This window comes from Ovis aries, chromosome 11, assembly GCF_016772045.2.
Source record: "Ovis aries strain OAR_USU_Benz2616 breed Rambouillet chromosome 11, ARS-UI_Ramb_v3.0, whole genome shotgun sequence".
Classification (NCBI taxonomy): domain Eukaryota; kingdom Metazoa; phylum Chordata; class Mammalia; order Artiodactyla; family Bovidae; genus Ovis; species Ovis aries.
Window position 1 is genome coordinate 34,920,586 of NC_056064.1, and position 15,943 is coordinate 34,936,528.

General features: G+C 44.0%; 1 protein-coding gene across 6 annotated transcripts in view; it reads left to right on the plus strand.

The window, feature by feature from the left end:
• Positions 1–15,943, plus strand: part of DHRS7B (dehydrogenase/reductase 7B) — a 43,491-nt gene that overhangs the window by 9,968 nt on the left and 17,580 nt on the right. The window contains exons 1-2 of one of the 6 annotated variants that reach the window (XM_027974749.2): positions 12,513–12,587; positions 14,208–14,343. The exons of 4 other annotated variants lie outside the window; for them this stretch is intronic. In XM_027974749.2, the coding sequence (XP_027830550.1) occupies positions 14,222–14,343 (122 nt within the window). In that variant the 5' untranslated portion in view covers positions 12,513–12,587; positions 14,208–14,221. Of the gene's footprint in view, positions 1–12,512; positions 12,588–13,797; positions 14,344–15,943 lie in introns of those variants that run through there. One more of the 6 variants, XM_060395509.1, reaches the window with a different exon arrangement.

A 15,943-nucleotide genomic window follows, 5' to 3' on the forward strand; every position in this document is an offset into this window, starting at 1 on the left:
TGTTTCCACTGTTTCCCCATCTATTTCCCATGAAGTGATGGGACCAGATGCCATGATCTTTGTTTTCTGAATGTTGAGCTTTAAGCCAACTTTTTCACTCTCCTCTTTCACTTTCATCAAGAGGCTTTTAGTTCCTCTTCACTTTCTGCCATAAGGGTGGTGTCATCTGCATATCTGAGGTTATTGATATTTCTCCTGGCAATCTTGATTCCAGCTTGTGTTTCTTCCAGTCCAGCGTTTCTCATGATGTACTCTGCATATAAGTTAAATAAGCAGGGTGACAATATACAGCCTTGACGTACTCCTTTTCCTATTTGGAACCAGTCTGTTGTTCCATGTCCAGTTCTAACTGTTGCTTCCTGGCCTGCATACAGATTTCTCAAGAGGCAGGTCAGGTGGTCTGGTATTCCCATCTCTCTCAGAATCTTCCACAGTTTATTGTGATCCACACAGTCAAAGGCTTTGGCATAGTCAATAAAGCAGAAATAGATGTTTTTCTGGAACTCTCTTGCTTTTTCCATGATCCAGCGGATGTTGGCAATTTGATCTCTGGTTCCTCTGCCTTTTCTAAAACCAGCTTGAACATCAGGAAGTTCATGGTTCACGTATTGCTGAAGCCTGGCTTGGAGAATTTTGAGCATTACTTTACTAGCATGTGAGATGAGTGCAATTGTGTGGTAGTTTGAGCATTCTTTGGCATTGCCTTTCTTTGGGATTGGAATGAAAACTGACCTTTTCCAGTCCTGTGGCCACTGCTGAGTTTTCCAAATTTGCTGGCATACCGAGTGTGGTACTTTTACAGCATCATCTTTTAGGATTTGAAATAGCTCCACTGGAATTCCATCCCCTCCACTAGCTTTGTTCATAGTGATGCTTTCTAAGGCCCACTTGACTTCACATTCCAGGATGTCTGGCTCTAGATGAGTGATCACACCATCATGATTATCTGGGTCATGAAGATCTTTTTTGTACCGTTCTTCTGTGTATTCTTGCCACCTCTTCTTAATATCTTCTGCTTGTTAGGTCCATACCATTTCTGTCCTTTATCGAGCCCATCTTTGCATGAAATGTTCCCTTGGTATCTCTAATTTTCTTGAAGAGATCTCTAGTCTTTCCCATTCTGTTGTCTTCCTCTATTTCTTTGCATTGATTGCTGAAGAAAGTTTTCTTATCTCTTCTTGCTGTTCTTTGGAACTCTGCATTCAGATGCTTATATCTTTCCTTTTCTCCTTTGCTTTTCACGTTGGCCCAAATGTTGGACTTAGAGGACAGAGACTCCAAAACAGCTCTTATAAATATGTTCAGATAACTAAAGGAAACCAGGTTTAAAGAGTTAAAGGGAAATATGATGACATTGATCCTACAAATTGATCCTATAAATACATAATCTGAATAAAGAGAACATATAAAAGAGAACCAGGTACCAACTCTGGAACTGAAGGGCACAGTAACTGAAATGAAGAACGGTTTGGAGGGACTCAGTAGCAGATTTGAGGTGGCAGTCAAACTTGAGAAAGATCAGTAGAAATCACCCAATCTAAAGAGCAGAGCAAAGGTGGAAGGCAAATTAAGAGAGCTGCAGATGTCCACAGGATATCAAGGGTACCAACCTTTGGAAGTCCCAGAAGAGGAGAGAGAGAATGGGGTAGGAAAAAAGTATTTAAAGAAATAATGTCCTGATATCTCCAAATCTGATGAAAAATGTTATATTAGTTTCCTATTGTTGCTGTAATAAGTTACCACAAACACAGTAGCTTAAAACCCCACAAAGCTATTATATTATGGTCTTGGTGGTCAGAAGTCCTAAAATCAAGGTATCAGCAGGCCATGTTCCTTCTGTAGGCTCTGGAAGACAGTCTGTCCACTTGCCTCCCCCTGTCTCCAGGCCACCGGCATCCGTTGGCCCAGGGCCTCCTCACATCACTTCAACCTCTTGTTGCTCAGCATTTGTCATATCTAGTCTATGACTCAACCCTCCTCCCTCCCTGTGTGAGGACCCCTGTAATTATACTGGGCCAGATATATTCAGGATAATCTCCCCATCTCAAGGTCCTTAATTTCACTATATCTGAAAGTCCCTTTCACCGCATCAGTTTGATAACATACTCATTGTTTCTGGAGGTCCACATATGGAATCCCCCCATCTTTGGGGTGTATTATTCAGGTTGCTGTATACATTAATATACATATCCAAGAAGCCCACGTTAAATATAAAGACACATATAGATGGAGAGTGAAGGGAGAGAGCCATGCCAGCACTAATGAAATAGGAGTAGCTATATTAATTTTAGAGAAGACTTCTGAGTAAGGACAGTGATCAGGAATAAAGAAGGACATGGCATAATGATAGAGGGGTCACTACTCCAAGATGACATGACATTCATCAACGTGTGTGTACCTAACATCAAAGTGTCAAGCTACACGAGGCAAAAACCGATAGGACTCCAAAGAGAAATAAACGAATTAGTGTCACTGGAGACCTCAGTACGACTTATCGGAAACAGACAGATCTAGCAGGCAGTAAAGCAGTAAGGACTTCTTCGAACTCAGTAGTACCATCAGTCACCTGAGTATCACTGACATCTGTGGTCTGCTTCATCCCACAAAAGTACATCACATATTCTTCTGAAGCTGGACCATGTTCTGGGCCATAAAGACACACCTTAACAGATTTAAAAGAATAGAAAACATACTGCTCTGAGACCACGATGGGACTAAAGTAGAAATCAGTAACAGAAAGCTGGAAAATCCCCAAATACTTGCAGATTAAACAGTACATGTCTAAATAACACATGTCAACAAAGAAATCTTTAGAGAAACTTAACAATGTTTTGAACTCAGGGAGTTCCCTGGCAGTCCAGTGGTTAGGCCTTCGTGCTTTTCCTGCCGTGTCCCGGTTTCAGTCCCTGGTTGGGGAACTAAGATCTCACAGGCTGCACAGAGTGGTAAAAATTTGGGAGGGGGGAACTAAATAGAGATGAAAACACAGCTTATACACAACGTGGAGGAAGTAGTGAAAGCAGTGCTTAGAACTGTATAGCATGGAATACACGTATTAAACAAGAAGATCTGAATCAACCCTTTAAACTTCCACTTTAGGAAACAAGTAAGCAGAAAAAAAATTATAGAAACTAGAGTGGGCCTGGGACAGTCAGGTGACTTGCTCTGCAGTAACCTGGTCTCAGGTACCATCGAAGGTCCAAATCAAGGCCCACCCACCTTGCTGCCCATGAAGATGGCACTGCCACTTGACATTGGCCAGTTTGTTCCTCTTGATGTTCTATTTGGTAGTATTTTTTAGCTAGCTTTACTTTACAAGGTTGATACTTAGAGTGTAGCTAATTATTCACTTTTCTAACCTTATTTTAGCAAAGCTGAGCATGAAGGAGAAATTATAGAAACGCTCGAAGAGAAAAACACAGCAAACTCCCATATACCCATTGCCTGGTGTCGATCCCGGTGTCAAAGGCATCGGCATTTTGTTACACTGGGAGCAAAGAAACTTAAATCTTGCATTTCCTGGTTCATTTATTTGATTTTAAAATGTGTTTGCTTTCACCTTATTCTGTGGCTAAGCTTATTAATGCTAACATGACCAGAAAAATTTGTTATTTAACAGTGTATATTGACTTTCTGGTTTAAATGCAGTTTAAAAAGATAGCCTTTTTGTTGTTACATACTCTAACAATAAATGTGGTGAAAGCATGAAAGACATTTTTGATTTAAGGTTTTGTTTTTTTTTTTCTTTTACTATAAGCTCTGGACTTTGCCAAGTAATTTTTTCCAAGCCTGAAAAGGCTCTGAGTGAGAAATATGGGGGGAAATTGGTGCGGGGAAAAGTAAAGCTGCCAACAGTGTTTGTTGAGATAAACAGCTTGACTGATGGCCGCTGTGCCCTGACCTTTGGCGACAGGGCTATGTCCTTGGGGAGTGATTGGTGGGGTGCTGGAAATAGTGACAGGGCCCCGGCAAAGCTATTTTTAAGTGAAAGCTTAGCGGCTGGCTCTGGGAAACCCTCTCTGGTTACTCTGCTTCTTTAGTCCTTCCAGGATGGAGGGTCCTTTCCATATATTTTCTGGCATTAAAGTGAGGATGCTTCAAGTGGAAGCATTATAAAAATGGCCTCAGAATAAAGGGCCTTTCATAGTTACATTTCACAATTATGTTTTCATTTCTAAAAATAACTTGGAGTTGGAAATCGGAGTGAACCATCATCCTAAGTAAATTGTCTAAGAGAGAACAGTGGGCCAAGGCAAATCTATCCAAATCCATGAGGAAATTAATGTTAGAATTTTTAAATTATCTAATTTCAGGCATGAACCTACTTGAAATTAGATAGCATTTAATGTTTTATCCTTTATGAGTGACATACTTAAATATTTTTATTGTAAAAAAATATACATAATTTAAATTTACATCATTAACCATTTTTAAAGGTATAGGTCAAAGGTGCTAAATACGTTTATAATGTACCGCTATCCTCACCATCTGTCTCCAGAATTCTTTTCATCTTGTAAAATGGAAACTTTGTACCCATTAAAACACAGCTCCCCATTTCCTTCCCTGCCCCCAGCGCCTGGGCAACCCCCAGTTTTCTGCCCCTACAGATTTGACTACTCTAAGTAGCTCATGTAAGTGGACTCATGTCGTATTTGCTTTTGTGTCTGGCTTATTTCACTTAGCATAAACGTTTATAAGGTTCATCCATGTTGTGGCATGTGTCAGAATTTGCTTCCTTTTCAAGCTGAACTATGTGTCTATATCCTGTTGTATTCACGTATCACATTTTGCTTGGGTAGACTCTCTGTGTTTTCTCTGTTGTGCATAATGCTGCTGTGAACATGGGGGCACAGGTGTTTTTTCAAGACCCTGCTCTCAGTTCTTTTGCATGTGTATCCAGCAGTAGAATTGCTGGATCATGTGATAATTCTATTTTTAATTGTTTTGAGGACGCTCCATAGTGTTTTTTTCAGTGGCCATACCATTTCACATTCTCACCCACGGTACATAAGGTTCTAATTTCTCCATACCCTCACACTTTGCATTTTCTGTTTTTTTTTGATAACGGTCATTCTAATGAGTGTGAGGTGGTATCTTATTGTATTCATAGTTATTATTTGCATTTTACTAATGACTAATGGCAACCCACTCCAGTACTCTTGCCTGGAAAATCCCATGGACGGAGGAGCCAGTCCATGGGGTAGCGAAGAGTTGGACACGACTGAGCGACTTCACCTTCACTTTTCACTTTCATGCACTGGAGACGGAAATGGCAACCCACTCCAGTGTTCTTGCCTGGAGAATCCCAGGGACAGGGGAGCCTGGTGGGCTGCCGTCTGTGCGGTCGCACAGAGTCGGACACGACTGAAGCGACTTAGCAGCAGTAGCAGCAGCAGTGATATTAAGCATCTTTTCATATACTTATTGGCTGTTTTTATATCTTCTCTAGAGAAATGTCTATTCAAGTCCTTTGCCCATTTTTGAATCAGGTTGTTTTGTTTCAAAGTTTAGGAGTTCTCCATATTAGATATTTGCTCTCTTATCAGATATATGATTTGAAAATATTTTCTGCCACCTTGTGGGTTACCTTTTTACTCTGTGAATAGTGTCTTTTAATGCATAACACATAAATTTTCATGAACCAGGGTATCTAGTTTTTCTTTTGTTACCTCTGCCTTTGGAGTCTTATCCAGGAAATCATTACCAAGTGCAATGCAAAATCAGCTTTTGCCTGTTTTTTTTCCTAAGAAATATGCTTTAGGTCTTACATTGAGGTCTCTGATCCATCTTGAGTTTATTTTTGTAAAAGGGTCCAAATTTGAACGTTTGCATGTGGATATACAGGTTTTTTTTTTTTTAATTTGATTTTTTGTTTTTGGCTGTGCCACACCGCATGAAGAGGGCACGAGACTGAGCTTGTGCCACCTGCAGTAGAAGCATGAGGTCTTAACTACTGGACTACCAGGGAAGTCCTTGGATATCCAGTTTTCTCAGCGTCATTTGCTTAAAAGGCTCTTTCCCCATTGAATTGTCTTAACATCCCTATCAAAAATTATTTGGCCATATATGCAAAGGTTTATTTCTGGGCTCTCTATTCCATTGGTCTATGTCTGTCTTTGTGCCAGCACACTGCTTTGATTACTCTAGCTCTGTGGTAAGTTTTGATATTAGAAAGTGGTTCTTCCAGCTTTTTTGCCCTTTTCCAAGATTCTTTTGACTGTTTGGTTCCTTTGAGACTCCATGTGAATTCTGGGATGAGTTCTTCTCTTTCTGCAAAAGACATAGTAGGGATTTTGATAGGGACTGAATCGAATCTGCAGATTGTTTTGATTAGGATTGACATCTTAATAGTAATAAGTGTTCTACTTCATGCACATGGGATATGTTTCCATTTATTTATGTCTTGTTTAATTTCTTTCAGCAATATATTGTAGTTTTCACTGTATAAGTCTTCACCTCCCTGATGTATTCTTAAGTATCTCGTTCTTTTAGTTGTTATAGTAAGTGGAATTGTTTTTGTACATTTTTTCAGACCGTTCATTTTTCATGTATACAAATACAGCGGAGTTTGTGTGTGTGTGTTGACTTTGTGTCTTGCTGCTGAATGGATTTATTCTAACACATTTTATTTTACTTAAAGTTTTTATGGATTTATTTGGCTGCACCTGGTCTTAGTTGTGGCATGCGGGATCTTTAGTTGTGGCAATGTTGTAGCCACGTGTTCTAGGAAACAAACTCACTCAGAAGGACAATGCAGATAGTGGAATGCAGTTTATTACACCAGTGGGCCCAAGGCAGAGTCTCCTCTTAGCCAAGGACCCCGACCAGTTTTTGTGAAAACCTTGTATACCCTAAGTGTACATGCTCAAAGCCACCTCCCCAAATTCTCTGAAACTAGTCTGAAAAAAGGAAAAGAAAGATACAATCAAAGTTAACCTGTGATTTGTATGCCTTAAACCTGTGATTTGTATGCCTTAAGCCTAGGTAGTTAACAGTGGCCAATTATCAATAGGCCTGTGGTCATACCCCAATAAGCATAATAGAATTTATGATTCTATTTGGTTACACAGATAATTAGGGTATTCTTTTAGGAGACAGAGAGTCTAGGTACAAGCCCTGGGCTCTTCCACTGGGGAGGGGGGTCTGGTTTTCCAGTTGGTATGTCGTTTCCATAGATATTGGGCATATAGCTCAAAGTCCACAGTCCCACCCGAGCTGGAGTCCTGCTTTCAAGATGGAGCCTGTTCTGTCTGTTTCCTCCTTCAGCAAGTGGGACTTTTTAGTTGCAACGTGTAGGAAGATGACGCAGTAGAAGGACGTGCACGCCTCTTCTCCTGCGAAAACTCAAACTTACAGCTTGCTGCTGAACACCCATCAACAGGAGAATGTTGGATTCCACCAAAAAAAAGGTATTTCTCATCCAAGGGCAAAGGAGAAGCCCCAACAAGATGGTAGGAGGAGTGAAATCATGTTTAGAATCAAACCCCATGCTTGCCAGAGACATTTGGAGGTCTCAAACAAAAAACCATGTGCACACCAGGACCCAGAGACCCCACAGAGGCTGAGCCAGACCTGCCTCTGAGTGTCTCCTGCGGAGGCATGGGTCAGCAGTGGCCTGTCGCGGGGACAGGGGCTCTGGCTGCAGCAGACCTGGGAGGCACTGCATGTGACATAAATCCTTTTGGAGGAGGTGGCCATTAGCCGCACCATAGAGCCACTGAGCAGATGACTGGAGAACAATTATATGAAAGAAGTTCTTGCACTGTTGTGAAAGTTCTAGGACATACAACAGATTCCCCAACCTATGGATCGGGCAAAGGGACTGAGTACCCACTGGGGATTTGGCTTTGGAGGCCAGTGGGATTTTATTTCAGAACTTCCACATGACTGGGGAAACAGACTCTTGGAGGGCACGAACAAAACCTTGTGCACACCAGGACCCAGGAGAAAGGAGCAGTGCCCCACAAGAGACTGACCCAGACTTGCCTGTGAGTGTCCAGGAGTCTCCGGCAGAGGCGTGGGTCAACAGTGGCCTGCCATAGGGTTGGGGCACTGAATACAACAGTGCTGGCATAAGTCCTCCTGATCCCTACCATGTTTGGCCTCAGGCCAAACAACAGGAAAGGAACACAGCCCCGCCCATCAACAGAAAATTGGATTAAAGATTTATTGAGCCTGGCCCCACCCATCACAACAAGACCCAGATTCCCCCACAGCCAGTCCCTCCCATCAGAAAGCTTCCACAAGCCTCTTATCCTTATCCATCAGAGGGCAGATAGAATGAAAACCACAATCACAGAAGATTAACCAGACTCATCACATGGATCACAGCCTTGTCTAACTCAATGAAACTATGAGCCATGCCCTGTAGGGTCACCCAAGACAGATGGGTCATGGTGGAGAGTTCTGACAAAATGTGGTCCACTGGAGAAGGGAATGGCAAACCATTAAGCATTCTTGCCTTGAGAACCCATGAACAGTATGAAAAGGGAAAAAGATGACACTGAAAGATGACCTCCCCAGGTTGGTAGGTGTCCAATATGCTACTGGAAAAGAGTGGAGAAATAGCTCCAGAAGAAATGAAGAGGCTGAGCCAAAGTGGAAACAGTGCCCAGTTGTGGATGTGTCTGGTGGTGAAAGTAAAGTTCAGTGCTGTAAAGAGCAATATTGCATAGGAACCTGGAATGTTAGGTCCATGAATCAAGGCAAATTGGAAGTGGTCAAACAGGAGATGGCAAGAGTGAACATTGACATTTTAGGAATCAGTGAACTAAAATGGACTGCTGCTGCTGCTGCTGCTAAGTCGCTTCAGTCGTGTCCGACTTTGTGCGATCCCATAGACGGCAGCCCACCAGGCTCCCCCATCCCTGGGATTCTCCAGGCAAGAACACTGGAGTGGGTTGCCATTTCTTTCTCTAGTGAAAATGGACTGGAATGGGTGAATTAAATTCAGATGACCATTATATCTACTACTGTGGGCAAGAATCCCTTAGAAGAAATGGAGTAGCCCTCATAGTCAACAAGAGAGTCTGAAATGCAGTACATTGGTGCAGTCTCAAAAATGACAGAATGATCTCTGTTCATTTCCAAGACAAACCATTCAATATCACAGTAATCCAAGTCTATGCCCCAACCACTGATGCTGAAGAAGCTGAAGTTGAATGGTTCTATGATGACCTACAAGACCTTCTAGAACTCAAACCAAAACAGGAAGTTAAGAGATACCGGGAGTAACAGTCAAGTTTGGCCTTGGAGTACAATATGAAGCAGGGCAAGGCTAACAGTTTTGCCAAGAGGATGCACTGATCATAGCAGACACCCTCTTCCAACAACACAAGAGATGACTCTTCAGTTCAGTTCAGTCGCTCAGTCGGGTCCAACTCTTTGTGACCCGTTGAATCGCAGCACGCCAGGCCTCCCTGTCCATCACCAACTCCTGGAGTTCACTCAGACTCACGTCCATCGAGTCAGTGATGCCATCCAGCCATCTCATCCTCTGTCGTCCCCTTCTCCTCCTGCCCCCAATCCCTCCCAGCATCAGAGTCTTTTCCAATGAGTCTACTCTTTGCATGAGGTGGCCAAAGTACTGGCCTTTCAGGTTTAGCATCATTCCTTCCAAAGAAATCCCAGGGCTGATCTCCTTCAGAATGGACTGGTTGGATCTCCTTGCAGTCCAAGGGACTCTCAAGAGTCTTCTCCAACACCACAGTTCAAAAGCATCAATTCTTCAGCGCTCAGCCTTCTTCACAGTCCAACTCTCACATCCATACACGACCACTGGAAAAACTGTAGCCTTGACTAGACGGACCTTAGTCGGCAAAGTAATGTCTCTGCTTTTGAATATGCTATCTAGGTTGGTCATAACTTTTCTTCCAAGGAGTGAGCGTCTTTTAATTTCATGGCTGCAGTCACCATCTGCAGTGATTTTGGAGCCCCCAAAACTAAAGTCTGACGTTGTTTCCACTGTTTCCCCATCTATTTCCCATGGAGTGATGGGACCGGATGCCATGATCTTCATTTTCTGAATGTTGAGCTTTAAGCCAACTTTTTCACTCTCCTCTTTCACTTTCATCAAGAGGCTTTTACTTCCTCTTCACTTTCTGCCATAAGGGTGGTGTCATCTGCATATCTGAGGTTATTGATATTTCTCCTGGCAATCTTAATTCCAGCTTGTATTTCTTCCAGTCCAGCGTTTTTCATGATGTACTCTGCATAGAAGTTAAATAAGCAGAGTGACAATATACAGCTTTGAAGTACTCCTTTTCCTATTTGGAACCAGTCTGTTGTTTCATGTCCAGTTCTAACTGTTGCTTCCTGACACATGGACAATACTTTGGCCACCTGATGTGAAGAACTGACTCATTGGAAAAGACCCTGATGCTGGGAAAGATTGAAGGCAGGAGGAGAAGGGGACAACAGAGGATGAGATGGTTGGATGGCATCACCAACTCGATGGACATGAGTGGGAGCAAGCTCCGAGAGCTGGTAAGGGACAGGGAGGCCTGGCGTGCTGCAGTCCACATGGTCACAGAGTCAGACACAACTGAACGAGTGAACTGGTGGAGGATCTAGCTCCCTGAACAGGGGTTGAATCCCTGCCCCCTACATTAGGGGCGTGGAGTCTTAGCCACTGGACTACCAGGGAAGTCCTCTATTCTAACACATTTCAAAACACATTTTGTGTGTGTGTGTGTGTTGTAGTCCTTAGGATTTTCCACAAACAAGATCCTTTCATCTGCAAACAAATAATTTTACTTCATCCTTTCCAATTTAGATGTCTTTTCTTTCTTTCTCCTGCCTAATTGCTCTGGCTAGAATTTTCAGTCTGTGTTGAATAGAGGTGGTGAAAGTCAGCATCCTTGCTCTGTTCCTGATCTTAGAAGAGAAGCTTTCCTTCTTTTATCGTTGAGTCTGATGTTTGATGGAGGTTTATTAGTCTATGACTCTTAATTGTGTTGAGTAGTTTCCTTCTGTTCCTAGTGCTTGCATCATGAAACGGTGTTAAATTTCATCAGATGCTTATTTCTTAATCAGATGCTTTTTCTGCATCGATTGAGACAATCATGTTTTTATTTCCTTCAGTTGATGTGGTGTATTACATTGCTTACATCCCAGGAACAAACCCCACATGGTTGGGATGTATAATCCTTTTACTATACTGCTAAATTCGGTTTGTTAGGGGTTTTTTTGTGTCGCTGTTCAAAAGGGATATTGGTCTGTAGTTTTCTTACAGTGTTTTTTCTTGCTGGTCTCATGGAATGAGTTAGAAAGTGTTCTCTCCTAAAACTCGGGAGTTGCAGCTGGCAGCTGCCCTGGGGTGGGCTGTGTGCGGTGTGGCCAGCACGCCTGTTTGGGTGGTTTTGACTTTGAATCAAAGCTTCAGGTGAGGCTTATCCTCTAGACAGGCTACCTTATCAGAAGTCTAGTCATTTAATTTTGTTTGTTTTTTTATCATCAGTCCGTCTGTCTGGGCTGTGAGCTCCATGAGGTCAGAACCTGTGTCTCACTGGTCCATCGCCCTACAGCCCTGGCCCGCCCAGCTCCTGGTGCAAATGGCAGCCGACGTGCCATAGATGAATGGGTAGGCCAGAGCCGTCCTGGAGCTGAGCTGAGAGGCTCTGCACGTGACATGTGGTTGGAAAGTAGAGAGCTTGGTCTTTTTGCTGAACGGCCTTCAAGATGGCTGCCTGTGTGCAGTTCCTGTCTGAAATCCTCCCTGGAAGTGCTTTTTTTCAGTCACTTTGTGAGTCAGCAGGACGTTAGCATTTACAGAGTGCTTCCCACGTGGTTACTCATTGGAATAGTCAGCTCCATTTTGTACGTTAGCACAAGTTAGTTGCAGAGAGCAAATCTGCTCGCGTGTCAAGGACACAACAGGTGCACTTGAACTGCCCTCCCCAGTGCCAGCTTGGTACTTTTTCTGCTTTACCACTGCAATGACCGCCTTGTGTGGTTTCTTTTGGGGTGATGGTGCAGGTCTGGTGTGTGTTCTAGGAAGAGGGCAAGGTCTCATGGGCATCTTCTAAAATGAATACCAAATTCATTTTATAAAGCACATTAGAAACCAGAATTGCTTTCCGTGACATGGTGTCTGGGCAGCTATCGTTAAGTGTTGTTTTTAAAAACCGAAGGCAGACTTTGGCCTGTAGCCTCCAGCACCCTGTGCTTGTGTCAGCAGTCCCCCTGCAGGGTCTGGAGCTCTGTTTGGCACCCCTCTTGCCACCTTCCCTGCCGGGCTGTGGGCAGTCGGTGCTCAGCGTCTTACTGCATAGCAGTGCCCGCTTCAGTGTGGTTGCTTTTCCAGGACGGGACGCCCCAAAGCTGGTCTGAAATACTCTCAGGCCTTCCTCTTGGTTCTGTCTTCACTAATGCTGGCCTGCACTCCTTTAAACTGGGGGCCCTAAGGCTGGCATCTCAAAATACACCCCGCAGGCCACCCGTCCGTGGCTCATTCCAGCATTCCAGGGAGGGCCTGCTGACCTGAAGGTATCCTCTGGCCTCCCGTCTGAGTCACTCTGCTTCAGGTCAAAAGACCAGAGAAGATTCGGTGTTGGGAGCTGCTGCTGGTGAAGCGCCGGCCGCCTGAGGTAGGTGCTGTCTCGTCTTCCCTGTCGAAGATGGCCTTCGCTGCTGCTTCTCGTACGCTTAGGACCACAAAAGAGTGGCTTCACTCTGTTCTTACTTTCTGAAATTAGATATGTATTTTCAGATATGGGTCACAAGCATGACCTGTAGCTTAGGTCACCTTTAGCAGAACAGCTGTGTGGAATTAAATGTGGGCTGTGGGAACGGGAGCCTGACTCCTGTCGCTGCCAGGCCCCTCCTTGCCGTGTGGCCTCCGTGTCCTGCCGCCCGGTTGGAACCCCTCTCTACCCTTTTGCCCCATTTTCTTGTACTTAACATGGCAAATTATTTCATGACTGACCCTGACAGACCTGAACTCTTCATTATCTTTGACTTTGGAGGGTTCTCAGATCCCTGCCTTTGATTTTCAGATGTAGCTGTTAATGGTTTAATTTCTGTGTGTGGTTTTTGAGTGGATTCTAACAACCCGTTTTTAGTGAAGTTTCAGTTGATTTTATTTTTGTAATTGAGAGAAGAAAGGGATCTTAGGAACTGATTCCATCTGTGAAATGCAGTGTAGGATTTTGACTGAAGGATGGAAGATGGAACAGATGGCATAAGCAGTGACAAGCCTGCTTCAGGTTGATTCCTCGGAGCTCCAGAGTGAGGTTCTGAAAGCCCGTCTAAAGAGCCTTAGTAGAGAGCAGAGAGCAGTGCACACCCACGACCTTCCTGCCGCCCGTGAAGGGGCTCTTCCACCTTCATGCGCTTGACTTGGGCCTGAAAACACTGCCGATCCCGGGCTCCTGACTTGCCCTGGAGAGAGTGGGCGTGGCTCTCAGTGTGTGGTCGTGCTTCCATTGCTTCCAGTCCAGGGGACACCTGGCTGGTGCGTGCCCGCCTCCCCTCTCTCCATGTGCTTCCCATCCTGTCTGACTGCACCTCGTGCTATAAGCTCATCTCCAAACACTGGGAATTGTGAGCAAGATTTTTCTCCCCACTCCCCGCCTTTTTTTTTAACCTCCAGTCTTGTATTCCATTTATATCTACAGCTAGCAGTTAAGCATTTTAATATAAAAAGCAAAACATATAAACACATGTGCCATGTTAAACTGTGCCCCCCCCCCCCACCCGCCAATACACACCCTTTGGTTTCTATAGGAGATTTCTTTCCTGATCAGGAAATATGGCCAGCCGAGACTCAGTTCTTTTCTGCTCTTTTGCTCAGAGAAGGCCCAGACGCTGCACCAAGGCCGCTAAGCTACTTCTGTGTCCCGCTGTCTTGGCTGCCCGCACCGGTGGGAGTGAGACAGAAAGGAGTCGGCATAGCTGCCTCCGAGAGTCTGGAAAACCCAGGGGTCCATTCGTGTGGCCGTGTGCACAGCAGAGCAGAGTGAAAGCTGGGAGATCTTTAAGAATTTGAGAAACTCCCAGAGTGAGACTGTCAATGTTTGCAGCTTCACCTGTTCAGGGAAGTGATGCTAAAACTGAACCTGACTCTAAAATAAGTGGCTTGCTCTGGGGTGTCCCTTTTCCCACCATGGTCCTGAGCTGCTGGGCAGAGTGGGTGCTGGTTTCCAGTTTACTTTACGTTCTGATTCTGAGAACTTGCCAGACTGAATGCAGGTGCATTCTCCTTACAGAAAGTGGGCCGAGAATGGACCCCCTTCACCTGGTGCCGTATTTGCCTCGGGCAGAGTGGTCCCCAGGGCTGGAAGACCCAGGCTGGCGAGCGATGTTGTGTCAGGGGCTCAAGGAACACCAGATGTGTCCAAGACGGTGTGTGGCTTCTCTTGTCTTTAGGTCAGAGGTGCTGACTTGGGCTTTGAAAAGGTGCATGGAGCTGTGTTTGTGTCAATGGTGTGCTTTGCTGGGTGAGCTCATCTTCATCCTGCTCCTCCCTGGCTGTGAGGAAGGGGTGGACGGGACGTTGCAGTCCTTGTCCGCTCTCTGCTTGCTGTGTCAGCCTCCGTGACTGTTGTGGCAGCCACGTTTCCTTTTTTTGTTTTTAAACTTTGATTTGGTGTTGTGTAAACTTCTGCTGTACAACAAAGTGACTCAGTTGTATATATACTTCTTCATATTCTTTTCCATCATGGTTTATCATAGGATATTGAACATAGTTTCCTGTGCCATACAAGTAGGACCTTGTTGCTAATTCATTCTATATATGGTAGTTCGCATCTGCTATTTCCAAACTCCCAACGACCCCCCCCACTCTATCTCTCCCTCCCTCAGCAACCAAAAGTCTGTTCTTTACGTCTGAGTCGTTTCTATAGATGTGTTCGTTTGTGTCACGTTTTAGATTCTACATAAGTGATATCATATGGTATTTGTCTTTCTCTTTCTGACTTACTTCACTTGGTGTGATAATCGCTAAGTCCGTCCGTGTTGTTGCAAATGGCATTATTTCATTTTTTATGTGGCTGAATAATATTCCATTGCGTGTGTGTTTGTGTGTGTGTGTGTGTGTATACACCACATCTGTATCCATTCATCTGTTGATGGACATTTAGGTTATTTCCAGATCTTGTAAACAGTGCTGCTCTGAACCTAACGATGCGTGTACCTTTCCGAATTACAGTTTTGTCTGGGTGTATGCCCAGGAGTGGGATTGCTGAATTGCATGGAAACTCTAGTTTCATTTTTTGAGGAACCTCCATACTGTTTTCCATACAGGCTGTACTAACTTACATTCTCACCAACAGTATAAGAGGGCTCCCTATCCGCCAGACCCACTCCAATGTTTCCTTTTAGTCATGGCCCTTCTGACTGGAGAAAGTTGGCCCCTCACTGTGGTTTTCATTGGCGTTTCTCTCATGATTAATGGTGATGAGCGTCTTTCCATGGGCCTGTTACCCATGGACGTCTTCTTTGGAGAAATGTTTATTTAGGTCTTCTGCCCATTTTTCGATTGGGTTGTTTATTATTTACTTCTGTGAGCTGTTTATATATTTTGGAAATTAAGCCTTGTTGGTCACATCATTTGCAAATATTTTCTCCCAGTCTTTCCTTTTTTTTTTTAGTCTTTTCATTTTGTTTTTGGTTTCCTTTGCTCTGCAAAAGCTTGTAAGTTTGATTAGGTCCCATTTGTTTATTTTTGCTTTTATTTTTATTTCTTTGGGAGACTAACCTAAGAAAACATTGGTACCATTTATGTCAGAGAATGTTTGGCCTGTGTTTTCTTCAAGGTGTTTTATGGTATCCTGTCTTAATTTGGGCTTCCCTGATAGCCCAGTTGGTAAAGAATCCACCTGCAATGCAGGAGACCCCAGTTCTATTCCTGGGTCAGGAAGATCCGCTGGAGAAGGGATAGGCTACCCAATCCAGTATTCTTGGGCTTCCCAGTGGCTCAGCTGGTAAAGAATCCACCTGCAAT